This window comes from Cyprinodon tularosa, unplaced genomic scaffold (assembly GCF_016077235.1).
Source record: "Cyprinodon tularosa strain WSP-4 unplaced genomic scaffold, ASM1607723v1 ctg545, whole genome shotgun sequence".
Lineage (NCBI taxonomy): Eukaryota > Metazoa > Chordata > Actinopteri > Cyprinodontiformes > Cyprinodontidae > Cyprinodon > Cyprinodon tularosa.
In genome coordinates, this window is record NW_024039280.1 from 386,665 (window position 1) to 405,000 (window position 18,336).

At 39.9% G+C, this 18,336-nt stretch overlaps 1 protein-coding gene across 1 annotated transcript in view; it reads left to right on the top strand.

Annotated features, from left to right (window-relative positions):
- fam151a (family with sequence similarity 151 member A) overlaps positions 1 to 18,336 on the top strand; it is a 36,022-nt gene that overhangs the window by 11,867 nt on the left and 5,819 nt on the right. The window contains exons 3-9 of the mRNA XM_038304864.1: positions 9,972 to 10,112; positions 10,196 to 10,345; positions 11,331 to 11,493; positions 11,567 to 11,624; positions 13,274 to 13,363; positions 16,505 to 16,581; positions 16,722 to 16,858. Of these exons, the coding sequence (XP_038160792.1) occupies positions 9,972 to 10,112; positions 10,196 to 10,345; positions 11,331 to 11,493; positions 11,567 to 11,624; positions 13,274 to 13,363; positions 16,505 to 16,581; positions 16,722 to 16,858 (816 nt within the window). The remainder of the gene's footprint in view (positions 1 to 9,971; positions 10,113 to 10,195; positions 10,346 to 11,330; positions 11,494 to 11,566; positions 11,625 to 13,273; positions 13,364 to 16,504; positions 16,582 to 16,721; positions 16,859 to 18,336) is intronic.

Genomic DNA, 18,336 nt, shown 5'->3' on the forward strand with positions numbered 1-18,336 from the left:
GGAATCTTAATAGAAAGGATTACTCTTAATACTATTGATTATTGATTGTGACTTGACTTTCGCCACATTAGATTATGAGATGTAATTTACCTACAAGTAAAAAAATACTTGTGCCTGACAAGAAAACAAGGTTCCACTAAAATTAAAATTTGAAATTGGCACCAATTCATCTATAGTTCTAGTTGTAACAACTATGGTTTCCCTATTGTTAGCACAAAACATTATCTTAGGTTTAACGCAAAAAAATTTGTGTGGGCTATAGGAGAAATTAAAAAGGTCTATTTTGTAGACCAATGCAGTGCAGATGCTCTACAACAAAACACTTACATATGGTTTTGTGATTAAGTAACTCAAGATGACCGTAGCCTTGTTCTTTTCAAAGCATTAAAAACAGCCGCATTACCAGGAAACTAACTGTTCACATTATAGCTCCGTGTTGCTGGTCCAACCAAAAGCTTTTGTGAAACAGCTGATTTTCCTGCCCGTGGCTGAATAGCCCAGATTCAGGACCAGGAGGTTTAAGGTGAGGCCAGTTTATTTCTATAGCGCATTTTCAGTAATAAGAAAAAGTAAAGTTTGGTACATCAACAAACCATGAAAAACAAAAATGCAAACAAACTTAAAAGAAAATAGAGTTTGGTTGGGGGGTATGCAGAGCAGACTTGAGCTGGCAGATGAAGCAAAGTGTGAACAAGCAGTGAGGATCTACAGCAGAGGTGGGGGTTGGGTTTTATGAGCACCAGCACACAATGTAGGGTAAAAGGTCTTCTCAGAAATATACTTGTTTATGAATGGAATCTTAATAAAAAGCATTACTCATAATACAATTGATTATTGATTGTGACTTGATTTTCATCACATTGCATTCTGAGATGTAATTCACTTACAAGTTACAAAGAGGAGAACCTTTTAACCAGTGTTCACTGATAAATCTAGTTAAAAGATGTCATACAATTCTTTGTAGAATACTGTAAAAGTTATAATCTAGAATGTTTACTGGATCCAACACATCTGAAATTCCGATCTTGAAGTTTTTTGTTTTGTTTTGTTTTTGACATGGTTTTATCTTTTGCAGACCAAAATAGTTCTGGGTAAAGGGTTAGGCACAGTTGTTATATTAAGTTTAAGGGATAACTACCTACAGTATTGATAACAGACTTGCATTAGAGAGTACAAACATGATGGTTTCAATGTAAGAATATAACCCAAATAATGTAATTAAAAACATTATATTCACATGACTATACTGGTTAGTTATACACAGAAATGATGGTATGATCACTGAAAGCAATGATGTTTAAGACTTCTGAGAGATTGGTTTGATTTTTGTTTTAGTCATGATATGGAGTTTCTTCAGTAAAAAAAAAAAAAAAAAAAGACAAGCAAAATTAAAGTATCAGGAATAAAACAACAAATGACGATTACTAAAAAATAGCAGTGGAACAAGATGAAAAAGAAAATCTGCAACACTTTTCACAGTTGGTCAACTGTTTTCACAACAACAACCTACTGAACAAGGAGACAGAAAGCTGAACAATTGCTAAAAAAGTTATCTAAGCTATACTGCTGTAGCATCTGTAGAAACTGTGCAGTTTCTAATATTAGGTTTACATTTTTACTGTACAGTGAATGTCCCACTAATCTGTTCCTAAAGGGTTTTTTGTAAGTTTTTTAAAACTAAAATAATAGTGAGTAATGCTGTGTTTTCCTACATGTTCATTCAACCAACGTTTGATTCAGACAGTATTGGATAATTCTGCAATAGTTTGCTTTTCTTTTAGATTTGAATCAGCTAAAAAATTAAAAAACTAGTATGTCTCCAAAAGAATGGTTCTAGAGAGTAATGCGTTTATCTAAAAACTTTATTTTGTGCTTGCTTGTATTGTAAAAAGTTATTAAAATGAAAAGTAGATGTTTACCAAAATGGGCTAGAAAAAGAAATTCTCCGATAAGAAAAGATAAAAAAATCGAAAATTTTACGGTAAAGTGATGAACACATAGTTACTTATTTGATGCAAAACTAAATAAATCTGTCAATTCATAAACAGAAAAAGTTCTAAGAGAAACAGTCTGTTCTGTGAGTTTTTTGTTGTTGTTGTTGATGTTGTTTTAAATGTACTATTTTTCAAGCCACATACTTTATTCCAAGTGTGATATTATTACTTAACAATTATTTGTTCGTTCTTGTGTTCTGTTAAAAGAGTGTGGTGGAGATCAAGGACATTTGAAAATAAGGAGAAACATTTATTGACTTTTATTTTGTGATTAACTTATGGATTCTACTTAATTCCATAGGTTTTAATTACAAAAAAATTAAATACCGAAATAAAAAGACGTTTTTCAAAAATGAAAGCGAGGTTTTAGGCAGATTATCTTACTGCAAAACGAGATTTGTAAACTGCAGATATGTTTAAAAAATTGCAGTGAAGTAGCAAGTAGCATGGGCTGCTTCCTGCATTTCATGCAATGACAGATAGAGAGAGGAACTCACTCTACAACAAGACTCAAAGAAGAAGCTAGTAGCTAGGGTATAGAAAACAGATAACTGGGTGGAAAATATTCAAAGTTCTACTCCTCAGACGGTCTGCTGCAGAGATTGAATAAACACGATTTAAAGCCCTCATTGCAAACAGTTGCTGTTTCACCCTCATTTTGAAGGGGTGGGGGTCTGTGGGGTCAGTGGTGTGTGTGTCTGTGTGTGTGTGGGTGTGCGTGTGGGTGTGCGTGTGTGTGTGTGTGTGTGTGTGTGTGTGTGTGGGTGTGGGTGAAAAGTTTAAGGATGGGTGTCTGTTTTTAAAATTAAAGTTCTGGGGGGTGTGAGATTTTAAAATGTGTCTTTTTACAGCATGGGAATGGACCCCCCAAATGTTTTACAGCTTGGTTGATTTCTGGAAGGATGAAAAAGGAAGGTATTCTGGGGGGCTGTTAAAGAATAATAGAAAAATACTTTTACGGTGCGGGAAAGTTCTGGGTTGTGAGTTTTTTAAACTGTATCTTGTTACAGCACGGGAAAGGAGCCAACAAATGTTTTACACCTTGGCTGATTTCTGGAAGGATGGATTATTAAGGTTTCTGGGGGCTGATCATAGAATAATAGACAAATAGAGAGAATACATTGAAGCATGATGAAAGCAGGTTTTCTGTGGATAGAAAAGTTAGTTGGTTTGATTAAAGAAAGGAAACTTACTATCAATTCAAGTTGTGTTTGTGTTTTTGTGAGTAACACAGACTTTAATGATGAATTAAACATTGGTCTTTACACAAAAGAGGGCTAAAGTATGACTGTTTCTGGAAGGATGGTTTCTGGGGGCTGATCATAGAATAATAGACAAATAGAGAGAATACATTGAAGCATGATAAAAGCAGGTTTTGCAGATAGAAAAGTTAGTTGGATTGATTAAAGAAAGGAAACTTGTTAGCAATTCAAGTTGTGTTTGTGATTTTGCGAGTAACACAGACTTTAATGATGAATTAAACAATGGTCTTTACACAAAAGAAAGCTTGATCTGTGAGAGTAAATCCGTTTAAGAAAGTAAAACAGAGGTTTGCTGAAAGGACATCTGTATTTAAAATAAAATAAGATTTGTTAGTGGAAATGGAATGGTTTAAACACACGTTTAAGTCTATTTTTAGGAAAATGTGTAGTTGTTGTCTTATGAGGGAAAAGGCTGGGGGGGGGGGGTCTGTGGGCTCAGTGTGTGTGCGTGTGTATGGGATGGGTGGTGGGAGGGAAATTCCTTGTGTGGGGGACTGTCTTTTTTATTACCCTGCAAAGAAGAAAGGCAGATGAGAAGCTGGCATATCTTTTTGAATGGGAAGAAAACAATATTTATAGTCAAGAATTTGATTGATGAAGCAAAAATGTGATGGTGCGTGACTGTGCAGAAATTTACGGGTCATAAAAGGGTTATAAGAAATTCTTCTGATCAGGTGTGGGTCATAGAGTTCATAGTTCATAAGTCCAGGGTCAATGAAGTTGAAGCATCTTTCACAGACAGCGCAGTCTCAGAGTCTTCCATCGCGTCCTGGGTTGTCGAAGTTGAAGCATCTTTCACCAAAGGTTCGATCCCGAATTCTCCCATCGCGTCCTCCATTTCTTTGCAGGCGGAAAAACGGATGTCGTTCTTTACACCTACTTCAAGCTGCTCTGGTAATTTTTTTTCCAATTTCATTGGTTAGCTTAGGGAAGGAGGGTGGGTGATGGAGTCATAAATCATTTGTGGGGGAGGGGTAAGGTCATAAATCATTTGTGGGGGAGGGACCGGAAGGGGGGGAGGGGTAAGGTCAAAAGGTCATAAGTCATAAATCATTTGTGGGGGAGGGGTGGGTCATAAATCATTTGTGGGGGAGGGGTGAGGTCAAAAGGTCATAGGTCATAAATCATTTGTGGGGGAGGGGACCGGAAGGGGGGAGGGGGGGGGGGTCAAAAGGTCATAAGGTCAGGTCATTAGTCATCAATCATTTTGACAGAAGGTGTCTTACTTATCTCTCTGCTCTGTTTGCACCCTGATGCTCTATCTCTCCGGTTCTGTTTCCTGGAAAGAGATCACTGGGGACAAACTCTTTAAATAACACTTCATAACTTATATGTATTAAATAACCAGGAGACATGACAACAGATTCTGATAGAAATAGTAATCGTACTCAGATCAGAGCAGCTGCTCACCTCTCAGGAAGTGGCCCAGATTAACAGTTAAAAAGGCATTTTATACATCTCCAGTTTGCCGTATCATCTTATTTTACATCATACATGTTAGCAGATGAGTAGACATCATGGCTCCAGCCTTATCAAAATATTACACTTCGTTCTTAGCTGAAGGACACCGCTCTCATTCGATTCCCAAATCTTTCCCCAAACAGAATGGAGATTATAACTATATATCCAGAAAGATGAACTTTCCTAGTCAGTTCAGATGATATATGTGAAATAATTTACTGAATGAAATGTTTTTCTTTGCCAGTTTAACAGCTGCTGCTATTCTGTCTGTTTTCTTACCAGTTTTTTCCTGACCTTTCACTTTGCACACACCTCGCTCCTCTGCTCCCCCCTGTACACCTCTCCCTCTTTAGACTGGCAAAAATGGATCATAAATTCAAATAACTGCAAACTAAAAAAAAAAATTTACTAATGATTCAGTAAATTTAAATATTATTATTGAGTTGTGGTTTTAAAGATATTCTAACAAACCAGTCTCAAGCACATTACCTCACTGATGAACATTTCACTAACACACCATCAATAGGTGCAGAAATGGGACTGAACATTTCAGAAAACACCTGAACGCAGCGTTTTCCTCAAAGTGTTGGTCAGCGTTTAAGTTAAGGAGCTCCATCAGGCTTATTTACTTGTGTACTATGTACTTACCAGAACATAACCTGTACCTGTAAGGTTTTTACACTGTAACATTTTTTTTGTTTGGTTGTAATAAGTAAGAGAAGTAAAAAAGAAAAAAAGTCAGACTTCTGAGAACAAAGTCAAAATTCTAAGATTAAAGTCAGAATTCTGGGAAAAACTTTAGAATTCTGAGATTAAATTTAGAATTGTGACAAAAAAAGTCAGAATTCTGAGATTAAAGTCAGAATTCTCAGAAAAAGTCAGAATTCCCAGAAAAAGTCAGACTTCTAAGATTAAAGTCAAAATTCTGAGAAAAACTTTAGAATTCTGAGATCAAATTCAGAATTGTGACAAAAAAGTCAGAATTCAGAGATTAAATTCTGACATTTTTTCCATATGAAACTGAAATAAAATTTTAAAAATCAGTAAACTTTTTTAAATTTTTTCTTCCATAGTAGCAGGTATCTGTACCTTATCACTTCTGATGTGAATCGTACCCTTCTCTAACAGTACAAAAGTCAAACCTGAGAAGGGCGCCAGATAGACAGTTTTAGAAACAAAAGCAGAATTGCAGCGAATGAAGATGACCCTATCAGACTGTCAAGTATTTAGTTTATTAACAAAATGAAAGATGTTCATGATAGTTGCCCTTTAACTGTATACTGAGCAGGTAGTTCAGCCTTTTGATTTAGTTGTGTTGGACCAGGGACACATCCAGATGTTCCAGGATGCCTGGAGGACTGGCGTTAAAGATCCCTGGTCTAACAGAATTACTTACGAGGGGAGACCGTTTTTCTAGAAACAATATTCCTTGATGTCTGTAACCTCCGTCAGATGTGAAATTTGTCCTGGCACACTGTAAAATGAATTGAAGAGCGTGACACCTTATGAAAGGATGAATTAATGAATGAAAATTAATTTATTTGACAAACAACAATAAATGAATCAACAATATAGACACAAAAGAGACTAGTACACATCAACCAAACTTAAGACCAATTTTCAAACTAGCTAAATTCACCTGAACCTCCACCAAATAAATCTGTTGGCATAAACAGCCAGAGAAATGACATTGATTAATGTAAACTGTATATATATATATATATATATATATATATATATATATATATATATATATATATATATATATACACACACTATATTGCCAAAAGTATTTGCTCACCTGCCTTGACTCACATATGAGCTTAAGTGACATCCCGTTCCTAATCCATAGGGTTCAATATGACGTCGGTCCACCCTTTGCAGCTAGAACAGCTTCAACTCTTCTGGGAAGGCTGTCCACAAGGTTTAGGAGTGTGTTTATGGGAATTTTTGACCATTCTTCCAGAAGCGCATTTGTGAGGTCGCACACTGATGTTGGACGAGAAGGCCTGGCTCTCAGTCTCCGCTCTAATTCATCCCAAAGGTGTTCTATCGGGTTGAGGTCAGGACTCTGTGCAGGCCAGTCAAGTTCATCCACACCAGACTCTGTCATCCATGTCTTTATGGACCTTGCTTTGTGCACTGGTGCACAGTCATGTTGGAAGAGGAAGGGGCCAGCTCCAAACTGTTCCCACAAAGTTGGGAGCATGGAATTGTCCAAAATGTCTTGGTATGCTGAAGCATTCAGAGTTCCTTTCACTGGAACTAAGGGGCCAAGCCCAGCTCCTGAAAAACAACCTCACACCATAATCCCCCCTCCACCAAACTTTACACTTGGCACAATGCAGTCAGACAAGTACCGTTCTCCTGGCAACCGCCAAACCCAGACCCGTCCATCAGATTGCCAGATAGAGAAGCGCGATTCGTCACTCCAGAGAACGCGTCTCCACTGCTCTAGAGTCCAGTGGCGGCGTGCTTTACACCACCGCATCCGACGCTTTGCATTGCACTTGGTGATGTATGGCTTGGATGCAGCTGCTCGACCATGGAAACCCATTCCATGAAGCTCTCTGCGCACTGTTCTTGAGCTAATCTGAAGGCCACATGAAGTTTGGAGGTCTGTAGTGATTGACTCTGCAGAAAGTTGGCGACCTCTTCGCACTATGCGCGTCAGCATCCGCTGACCCCGCTCCGTCAGTTTACGTGGCCTACCTCTTCGTGGCTGAGTTGCTGTCGTTCCCAAACACTTCCATTTTCTTATAATACAGCTGACAGTTGACTGTGGAATATTTAGGAGCGAGGAAATTTCACGACTGGATTTGTTGCACAGGTGGCATCCTATCACAGTTCCACGCTGGAATTCACTGAGCTCCTGAGAGCGACCCATTCTTTCACAAATGTTTGTAAAAACAGTCTGCATGCCTAGGTGCTTGAATTTATACACCTGTGGCCATGGAAGTGATTGGAACACCTGATTCCAATAATTTGGATGGGTGAGCAAATACTTTTGGCAATATAGTGTATATATATACACACATGCATACATATATGAACATGTACATACCTACACAAACACATCAGACCAAATCAGACCATTTACACCCTTGTACATCAGCACTCAGGGTACCGCAACCCCCAATCATCAGTGCCACAGCCCAAAACCACAGCCCCTTCACCGGCTCCCCCCAGCGGTCCCACCTCGCAGCCCACAGCGACATCCATCTCCCCTCCTCATTACAGTACATGTGACCCAGAGGCCATAGCAGACCTTTGAGAGGGCTGCTTTATGTTTCAAAGTATGACCAATTCAGCTACAGCCAACGGTGTTCCTTTGTTTGCCAAGGTTGGTCAGAGGCAGACTGGTAATCTGTGATATCGGGCATTTGCCTGGTTGGCCGGTCCTAATTTCAGCGTGCGGGGACCGACCCTCCTTAAATCATACCGGCCCCAGCACTTACTCTATGGCCGAAGCACCTACCTGTGACAGTAAATCACTCAAGGCGATAAGAAGTTATACAATCTTAACTACTTAAATGATGCATGCAGTATATAAAGCCCTTCCTTGTCATGCACATACTTGTGACGGTTGGCATGTGGTTTCTATTTCTTCAAACTGTAAAATGCAACAAACTAAATTATAATAAAACTAAAATGCTTTCTTTAAACCAAACTACGATGTTCCTCTTATATTTGGAGTATTTATGTTAGAATATTTAGCAAAAATATGTGGTGGTTCATGATGGGGTTTAGCATCTGTTTACATTATACCATTTCATTGCCCACATGCCACCTTGACTGGCAGTGAATGCTTCCACACCGCTGAGCTTTCATGGATTCATTTTTGAAGAACTGCCTGTCTGCTTCAATATTGTATTGTTTATGTTGGTGTTTTTACAACACTCTGGCTGACGTTGTGGACCTAGATTATGTGACTGAATGTCTGGCTGGCTTCATGCAAGTGTGGACGTTACACAGCAGCAGCCACTGTCGCATCCGTGTTAATAACCAAAGCTAGTAAAACCGGATTATAGAAGTCTTGGTGATGGTTGCTGTGTTACGCTTGAAGATAGATCGGTTAATCCACAATGTGTATTCGTATTGTGTTTCACATTTGAGCCGAAAATCGTTCCCAGTCCGAGACTGGTCAGAGGGTCTGGTGACGTCCACTGTATGGGAGTCACACTTCTGTCAATGTGCCTTAGGTTAGCTGTGGCTACAAGATGACCCCACCATCAATGTGTGAGTGAATTACTTTGGGGTCCTGAGACTTGATAAAACTCTATAAGATCTTGTGGAGTTTAGGAGGAAGCTGAGACTCTTGCAAGAGAACGAAATTCTAAAATTTAAATTTAACATCCTCAGATGGAGAGATAGAACTCTGACTGGGGCAGGCTCAGTACATACATTTATAAAATAACACCCCATACACACACACTCCTTTGGAACTATCCCACCCCTACATAAAGAACTTTCTCACACATTAATATTTTGAGGAATGGTAAATGTCCTGTACTTATATAGCGCCTTTTTTCAAGTCAGGAGACTTGACCGAAGCGCTTTACACTACATTCATTCACCCAGTCAGGCACACACACTCACACACTGATGGTGGCAAGCTACATTGTAGCCACAGCCGCCCTGGGGCTCACTGACAGAAGCGGGGCTGCCATACACTGGCGCCACCGGGCCCTCTGACCACCATCAGTAGACGATGCAGGTGAAGTGTCTTGCCCAAGGACACAACGACACTGAAAGTCAGAGCTTGAACCGTCAATCCTTCGATTTCAGGGCAAACTCCTACATCCAACGCCACTGTCGCCCTACCATCACTCTTTTTCCATGTTATTAGGGCAGTAGATGAAGTGCCAATGGGAGGCTTTTATTTTGAAATTTGCTGTGGGGGGTGTTTTAAACAGGAAAAAAAACTTAAGTTCATCAAGGACATTCCCTGTTAGGGTAATATATCTTTCACTGGCCAGATGGATCTTCTCAGTCTTCCCCTTCATGCCATGAAGGAGGCTGTGTGAACTCATTCTTATCTCTCATGACCTTCGTTTGGAGCCTGTGAGGCCAAGAACAGACATATCTCAACATTTTTTACTCCACAATCTATAAGCGTTTAATTTTATTTTGATCCAACAGAATAGAAATGGAGATCAATTGTTTCTGATCACCAACATCATGGCTATTATTTTTGTGAGTCACTTGAGAGGTTTAAAGAATCTGTAGTTGAGATTGTCTTTGTTTTCCCCAGCTCCTGCTCTGGTGTTTTCTACTGGCGGCGACATGCTGGAGTACCTGGTTCAGTCAGGTGAAATCAGTGAACATGATGGTCTCCTGGCAACCTGGTTTCACCGAGCCAACAACAAGGAGCAAATGAATGAGGCACTTGCATGTAAAAGCAACATGATTATGTTGGGTTAACTTTTTTTAATGTGGTGAAACCAAACCTTTTAAGTTGTTTTTCTATCCGTACAGCTGATGTTATGATCCTGGAGGCTGATGTTACGCTGGAGGGTTATGGAACTCCCGATCAAAAACCAGTTCCTATCATGGCTCACCCTCCTGATGTCTTTAGTGACAACACCCTCGACCAGTGGCTGGATGCTGTGCTGGACTCTAGAAAAGGTGCAGAACTTGTCGGAAAACAGACACTTGTGTCATGAACCGAGGACAGATGGACCCAGTATTCAAGGAGAGACAGTCAGTAGGAAAGTTCAAAACGTTTATTAAATAAACAAAACAAAAGCGGAGCTGTGGCTCGCGGACACTGCAGGTGGGGGGGCGGGGCACAGCCCAATCTCAGACACTCTGTAGTGGGAGAAACACAGGTAAGCGACCACGATCATCTGACAGAAGATTATCTGCGTTGGTCACTTACCTGGTTTAACAGTCCAGACCAAGAATGTCCCCAAGTGCCGCAGTCCCAGAGGTGATGCTGGAAGCCGGTCCTGGTGAGGGATCCAGAACAGACAGGAACAGACAGAACAGGCAGGATCCAGATCAGGCAGGAACAGAAACAGGTGGCAGGATCCAGACTTCCAGGCATCCACAGGCTCCCAGGAGGGTTCAGAGTCTGACTGGGACCAGAAGCATGACCAGGTGGTAACGCACAGGAGCAGACAGGATCAGGTGCAGACAGGCAGGCTCAGTGGAAGAGGGTAGCCGAGACAGGACGTAGGAACCGGAACTTGAAGCAGGACTTTAAACTGGTCTCCTCCCTGGAGCCAGGCTTACTTTGATAAAAACTGAACCTCCCCACATATAGAGCCAAAAACCCAGAGGACTCAGCGGGGGAGGAACAGTGGACGATCAGGAGACGAGACAAACACAAAACCCTCTTTTTCACTGGCTGCTAGGATCCAGGACATGAACCATCAAACCAAACTGAACAGACAGACTAACAAAAAGACAAGAAATGATCTGGCCCTGAATGCTCCAGCTGAACTGAATTTAAACCAGAGGAAACAGGTGAGGGGAATAAATTGTAATTGAGGCAGGGAGGGAAAACGGCAGGTGAGGGGAATTACTAATTAGGGAGGAGCAAACAGGCCAGATCATGACAACCTGTTTGGCTGCATTAAAGTTTTATTCATTTTGTGTCAACTTTTAGGGATCAAGTTGGACTTTAAGTCTCTGGAGTCTGTGGGTTTCTCTCTGGACCTGCTTAAGGAAAAGCAGGGAGGTGGAGGAATCAACAGGCCTGTGTGGCTCAATGCAGACATCCTCCAAGGTCCAAATGTACCGAGCTTCGTGCCTACAGTCAATGGAACCAGGTCAGACTCCTTAGAGTTCAGCAGAAGGTAAATAAAGCTGGTGGTAAATGACTGTTTTTCGATTCTCTCCCAGATTTCTTCAGCTGATTCAGGAGAAGTTTCCAGATGTTACTCTGTCTCCCGGATGGATGGTGTGTATGTCCACAGTCTGAACAGTCTTAGCACTCATAGATTGGGTATTCTTATTTTATGTGTTTGAGAAGGATTTTAGGCCTAACTCTAGTAGGCTAAATAAGTGCTTTAGGGTTTTATTTTGGTATCCCTCAGAAAGTGAATTAATAATCTTCTGCTTTTTGTAGACATAAACTCTTAGGCAGAAATCTTCTTACTCCCATCCTAATTAGGATCCATTTTCTCATTCTGATATTATACTGAATAGCGCTGAATGTTGGAAAAAATGTAAATCATATCTCAGTCTTATGTTTACATCTGATTACCATGTTTGCATTTTATCACTGCTGCACTTTAGGAAACGGAAATGCCTTGTGAGCTGTACTGAACGAATTTTGTCTTATATGCACCCTGTGTGTACACAAGTGCAGTCTTCTTTTATTATTTTTTTATTTCAAACCATGGCAAGCATGCCAAAAAAAATCAGCAATGTCATTTATTTTTATTTATTTATTTTTCAAGTGTCCTGTCTGTGGATGTGGGAATAAGAATAATTGTCTTGTTGCCAAAAAAAGAGCCCAACAGATTTTACTTTCACAAGTGGAGCAGTACGGCTATCGGCCATAGTGTTCCACTGGATTTATGCATATAAATAGCTTTATTATAATTCATGCAGGGAGTGTTATAGATTATATGGACACTGCAATGTAGGTAGAACAGTAAAGGAAAAACAGGGAAAAAAAGGAGGAGATAAAAGGGAGATTTGTCCAAGTCTATATACTAACACTTATATAAACTAAAAAAATGATGATACCAATGGTGAAAATTTTTTTTCTGAGTGGGACCTTTAATGAAAGGCGCAGTCTGTCAGCTGCTGTATGGAATGAATTTTGTTCCATTATTGTTGGAAGCAAAGAATACTTTTTTTTAAAATGGATATTTATGCAATCCAGAAATGAAGCTTTGATAAAGTTCTTAGTAAAAAAAAAGGTTTTGAGAATAACTTTGATTTTTTTTATATTTTAATTTAAATTTTTATATATATATATATATATATATATATATATTATTATACCTTTAAAACAGATCAAATTACTTTTTATTTATCTGTGGTTAGACTTAAATATCACTTTTTACAGTTGAAACAGTCTCACTGAAATGATGTGGGAAGGTCATAAGGACTGATTCAAAGCTTCTTTCAGCTTGAATTGGTACATTAAGTTTAAGTTATCTTGTCTTTTGTTTTATCCTATTTGTTGTTACATCACAAAAAAAGGTAACTAAAAGAAAAAAAGGAAACTTAGAAAAGAAATGTAAAAATCAGAAATAAAATTTTTGTCTATGTAATATTCTTGTTAGGTTACTTTTTTAGCCAGGATTTTATACAGTTTTTTTTTTTTGTTTTTCAGCTTTTATTGTCATTCCACTGTCACAAGTACAAAGCAACAAAATGGACTTTGCATTTAACTCATCCCATTGGGGAGCAGTGGGCTGCCATAGTGCGGCGCCCGGGGAGCAGAGTGGGGTTAAGGGTCTTGCTCAGGGACCCAGAATGGCATTCTGTGGACGTGGGGCTCAAATTCAGAACCTCTGGATTCCAAGCTCTATGCCCTAACTACTAGACCACCACTCCCCTCGTTTACAATTAACATTATTTTGTTTCTGGCAGGTTCTTTATCTCCCTCCGATATTTGTTGGAACATACTCCAGAGCAATGGTGGAAAACATGTATGAAATGATCAAAGACGTCCCTCAGAAGGTGAGAAACAAGAAATAATATCTATGAGTAAAAACATCAGGTATTACTACAAGTTTCTGGTTTTAAAGGTTATAAAAAGTGTTTTCCTGCCACTGAGTTAAAATGCTTTATTCAGCTGCAGGTAAAAAAGCTTTTTTTCCTGGTTTACATCTTTACTCTCATGATTATGAATTTAATATATTTTTTAACAACTTTATTCTCCTAATTAAAAAAATAATAAAATTATGGCCTAAATACTTTATCATATTGTATGCATTTGTATTAATGACAAATGGGTAACCGTACTATTGATGCTTTAGCAGGTGCTGCATATTCGGGCCTTTAGGCCAGCAGAACCACATGGTGTTTCTTTGGAGGCTATTTTATGCTGGCCGTAGCTCGCGTAGGGCGGACCAGGGGTATTCCTCTGAAAATTTTGATATTCAGACTCTGAAACACGGTTTCCTGCATTTTGAGGTGGAATACAGCTAGGGTTGCCAACCGTCCCTTGAAAAACAGAATCGTTCTGTATTTAGAAATAGAAGTACCTGTCCCGTATTTAGTGGAAAAGGAACGCACTTTATCCCGTATTACTGTGAGATTAAAAAAAATACTCCATAAAAAGCTATTGGAAGATGATGATGAAGATACAAAACTTGCGGTAAACGTGTTCGCGGGCCCTGTCCTGCGATGTGACTCAAAGCTGACAACATACATGTAACGATCCAGAATCCCCCTCATCCCATTGGTCGAGCCAAGTGTTGCTCATGGAGAAGATAGCGGGAGGGAACAGAGCAGGATGGAGGACGAACGGAGTAATTTTAATGCTGACGCTGCTTTTGGGGGCGGTGCAGCGATTATCTAACCTGACTCCGCTAGATGGATTTGCTCCGCATATCCATCTGGAAACCTTCCGTTGAAGTAATTTTGGGAAGGGGCGAAAATACTGGTTAGCTGATTGGCCTATGTTGGTGATAGACGGGCCAAATAAACCAATCAGATCAATGAAGCATATGACGTACTAACAGAGCGACGACGAAAACACAACCACAAGCCAGGCTACTCTTGCCGAAACCAGTCGGGAGAAGAGCAAAAACATCTTTACCTCTGAGAAAAGCCTCCAGAGCAGTGTTTTGCTCTTCTTTCAGTGAAAAAATACTCTGTAATTCCGATAAAACTTGCTCGATAGCCACGCTAACGCTAGTTTCATCGACTGAAGCCGCCATGTTCTTTAAACTGAACTGTCGCGCTTCTCGTTGCGTCACACCTCAACCCGCCTCAAAGCCAACGCTGATTGGACGTTGGTTTGGTGAACAGCTCCAAATTTTCTTTAACGGAGAGTCTCCAGACTGATCTGCGAGTGAAACCTTGAAAGCTCGCGAGATCATGATGGTCTCACGAGGCTAGCGATGATCCTCCTCCGGAAAAAAAATAATGACACAGAAATATAGGGAGAAATGGGGGAAAAAAATACCTGGGTGGAAAACGTTTGCTATAATGAATGTAAAGGACACTGCAAACATGCATCTAATTCTATGCAGATTTAAGTCAAATAGTTAAAAGAATTATTTCACACGCAAACTTCAAGAGGGAGTCATTCACATGAGGTGTCCCTTTTTTTTCAGGGAGTTGGCGACCCTAAATACAGCTAACTTTTGGTCTTTGTTTCAACTCTACTTTTGTCCTGATTATGAGAAGTATGTGTGCTTCACTAGCGGTACAAATGTTATAAGGAAGACATGAGATCATTTTCAGGTACAATATTATGTTTCATAGGTTAATTCAAACAAACAGAAAGTGTCATGCTAGGTTCACACCACGCCATAAAAAAAGTCTCTGCCGCTTAATTTTTTGATGCTTACACACATTAAGGTTAGACGCGCCTCAAGAGCATCGTTGATGCTCGGCTTTCCATACAGCCTGAGGCCCGCTCGCATCTTGGGGTTTTCCCCTACTGTTGGTGACAGCTGGAAGTAGATGTTAGCGTTTTTCAGGAATGTGGGACAGACTGCACGCACCAGAATAATAAAAGCGAGCATATTTTGCTTGCAGGTTTCTACATTTTAAGTTAATTTAGTTAATAATAAGTTAATAAAGTGTTTCAGAGGAGTGATCACAGCGCTCTGCATCAGCATTGCTGTGTCTGACTCCCTGCCAGCTCCCAGATCGGCTTCTCTGATTGGTTGATGTGGCGAGTCGAACAGCAAAAGTAAAATTTTTCCAACTCCAGCAGCTGCTGCTTGAGAAAATTTTAACTTTTAAGCGAAGCTTCCGGTGGGAAATTGGCGTACAGAAGCCATACATCCCAAAAACAGGACGTACAATTTCTAATAGTCTCTCTGCTGAGACTCGAGCAGAGCGCGGTTTGTGCGCGAAGAGAAAGAGGCAAGCGAGAGGAGAAAATATTTGAGCAAGAAGCCTTAAATCTGAGAGAAGAAACAAAGATTTGAGAGAGAAGAGAAATTATTTGAGAGAGAGCGCATGTTTTGAGTGTGAGCATTATAAGTTTTGATTGCAAGAAGATGAATTCTTTTCTCAAATTGAAATTATGTGCTCTTGCATTAAGGCAGGATAATTCTCCCATACTTTTGACCCCACCTACTGACTACAAAGTCGGGTCTTGCCTGGGCTTGTTCATCAACACCAATAGGATACGCCTGTTTCGCAAAACCAGTCTAAATTTATCCTACACTTGGTTGTTTATATTATTTTAAGTGAATTTCACCTTCAAAGTTTACCATAATGTAAAAATATGTCATTCAAACTGCACTTACTTTTTACTTATACTTTTCACTACATTACTTGAGTACATCTATTTTTACAGTAATTCTCATACTTAAGTACAAGCCATTTCAGATACTTTAAGATTTTTTCTCAAGTAACATTTCAGTCAGTGACTTGGACTTTTACCAAAGTCATATTTTGGAGAGGTACTTATACTTTTACTTGACTCCAAGATTGCAGTATTTTATACAACACTGTACATTTTTGCCATCAACATATCCATAAATTATTAATGTTACAAAGATAATAAGGTCTTGTCCTGATTTCCAATAACACTATTGGCTTGAAAATGTTGATTTTCAAAGTATTTCACTGAGTGCCTTATAAATGGTTAACAGTTCACCATTAAATATCTCATTTGGATGTTGTCTTCCCTAGGTGACGTTTCCAGTTCATGCTCTGCTCGTCCGCAGTGGTTGGCAGCACATCAGCTGGTTGCTCGACCAGTCACCGAGGTAATGTTTACTATTCAGCCATAGAAGGATAAATAAAAATATATCAGACACATGTGGACTGATCTTAAGCCAGAAAAAATAATTAGTTGAAAACCTTACAAACTGTCCCCTTGGTGGCTTGAGCTGTGAGTGTTTTCCAGGTTCTCCTTGACTCTGTGGCAGGGTGAACAGCATCCGAACATCAGTGACCTGCTGTTTGTCCGGGACAACACCCAACCTGCAGAGGTCTACTACGACATCTATGAGCCAACGCTGTCAGAGTTTAAAGAGGCTGCAAGTAAGAAAGAAAAAAAAAGACCAATGGTGCACATAGAATGTGTGAAAGGGGAATGGTACGTTCACACCGAACACGAAAATCTGCAAAACAAAATAGCCAGTTTCATGTGCTTTTGCTGTTGCTCATTTAGCCAGAAACTCACCTGATGAGAGATTCCCACTGTAGGCAAGAGGCTCCATCACATTCTGCTGCCTCTTGGTTTTACCTCAACATGGAAGACTTGGATTTTACTGAGGGAGTCATGGTGCCGAACCAAGCTCCCGGCCTCTTTGAGCCCAGCAGATCCTCCATAGGAAGTCCAAGAGCTACGGCCGGATCATGGCCGCTTTGCAACAAGCTTAAAGGAATAGTACACCCAAAACATGATTAGCCTTCATTTTCTACTCACCCCCATGCTGAACAACACTCTGGAGTACTTTTTTGATATCTCAAATGCATCTGGGAGGCTTCTTGCTGTCTGCTGACATTCAAATAATGGAGGTCTATTGCGCCCGAGGCAGAAAGGTCCATAAAAGTCCACAAAAAACGTGTCAATATTCCTCCATACTGCTCGTCCAATGTATTCCAAGTGTCCTGAGTGGGTAGCAGCCAGAATTTACTTGAAACAAAGTCATTTAGAATGTTTTTAGAGCATAAACAGTAGTGTATAGGATTTCCTAAAAGCGCGTTCACGACGCTACGGAAACCGCGGCACACCAAACCAGATGAAAGTGCGCATTCAGCGTCTGCTCTGCCGATAATGCAAGCGTAGAAGAAGAAATGTGCTGTTTACCTGTGCAAAGAAAGAAACAACGAAAGAAAAATGTCTGAGGACTTCAGTGTTGAGAAGGAGCATGAGTTCTTTGCCGAGCTAAAAACGCCACTTTCCTATCGCTAAAATTGCCACATCCGCCCTCAGATAGGGATAAAACATAAATAATTTGGTCCGGGCGTAAAAAAACGTGTTTGGTTTGAACATACCTTGAGACATACGACGGAGTATTAGGGCCAGGCTAGAGAGGTTTTTTGTTCTCCCTCGAGAATAAAGTCGTAACATTACCAGAATAAAGTCACAATGAGAATGATCCAAAAATTACGAGAAACAAGTGATATTTTATGACAACTCCTACAAGAAGCACTTTCTTCACTAAAATGAGGAATGTGGAGCATCATGTGAAGTTATACTTTGGCATCGGTTTGACAAATAAGGAAATCTTTTAGCAAAAGCATCAAATTGGGCAGAATCTCAAAGTGGACTCTGGTTGCTGATTGGTGGAGCTGGTCGGCTGTCATATGCTGGTCGGAGCTCGAAGGCAAGGCAAGGCAAGGCAAATTTATTTATATAGCACGATTCAATACAAAGACAATGCAAAGTGCTTTCCATGATTAAAATATAAGAAAATAAAACAGAATCAGACCAAGTAGAAGAAAAATAAAAAAATAAATAATAAAAACATAGTAAAAAAAAATAAAAACGGGTTGATGATGATCTCATTCTC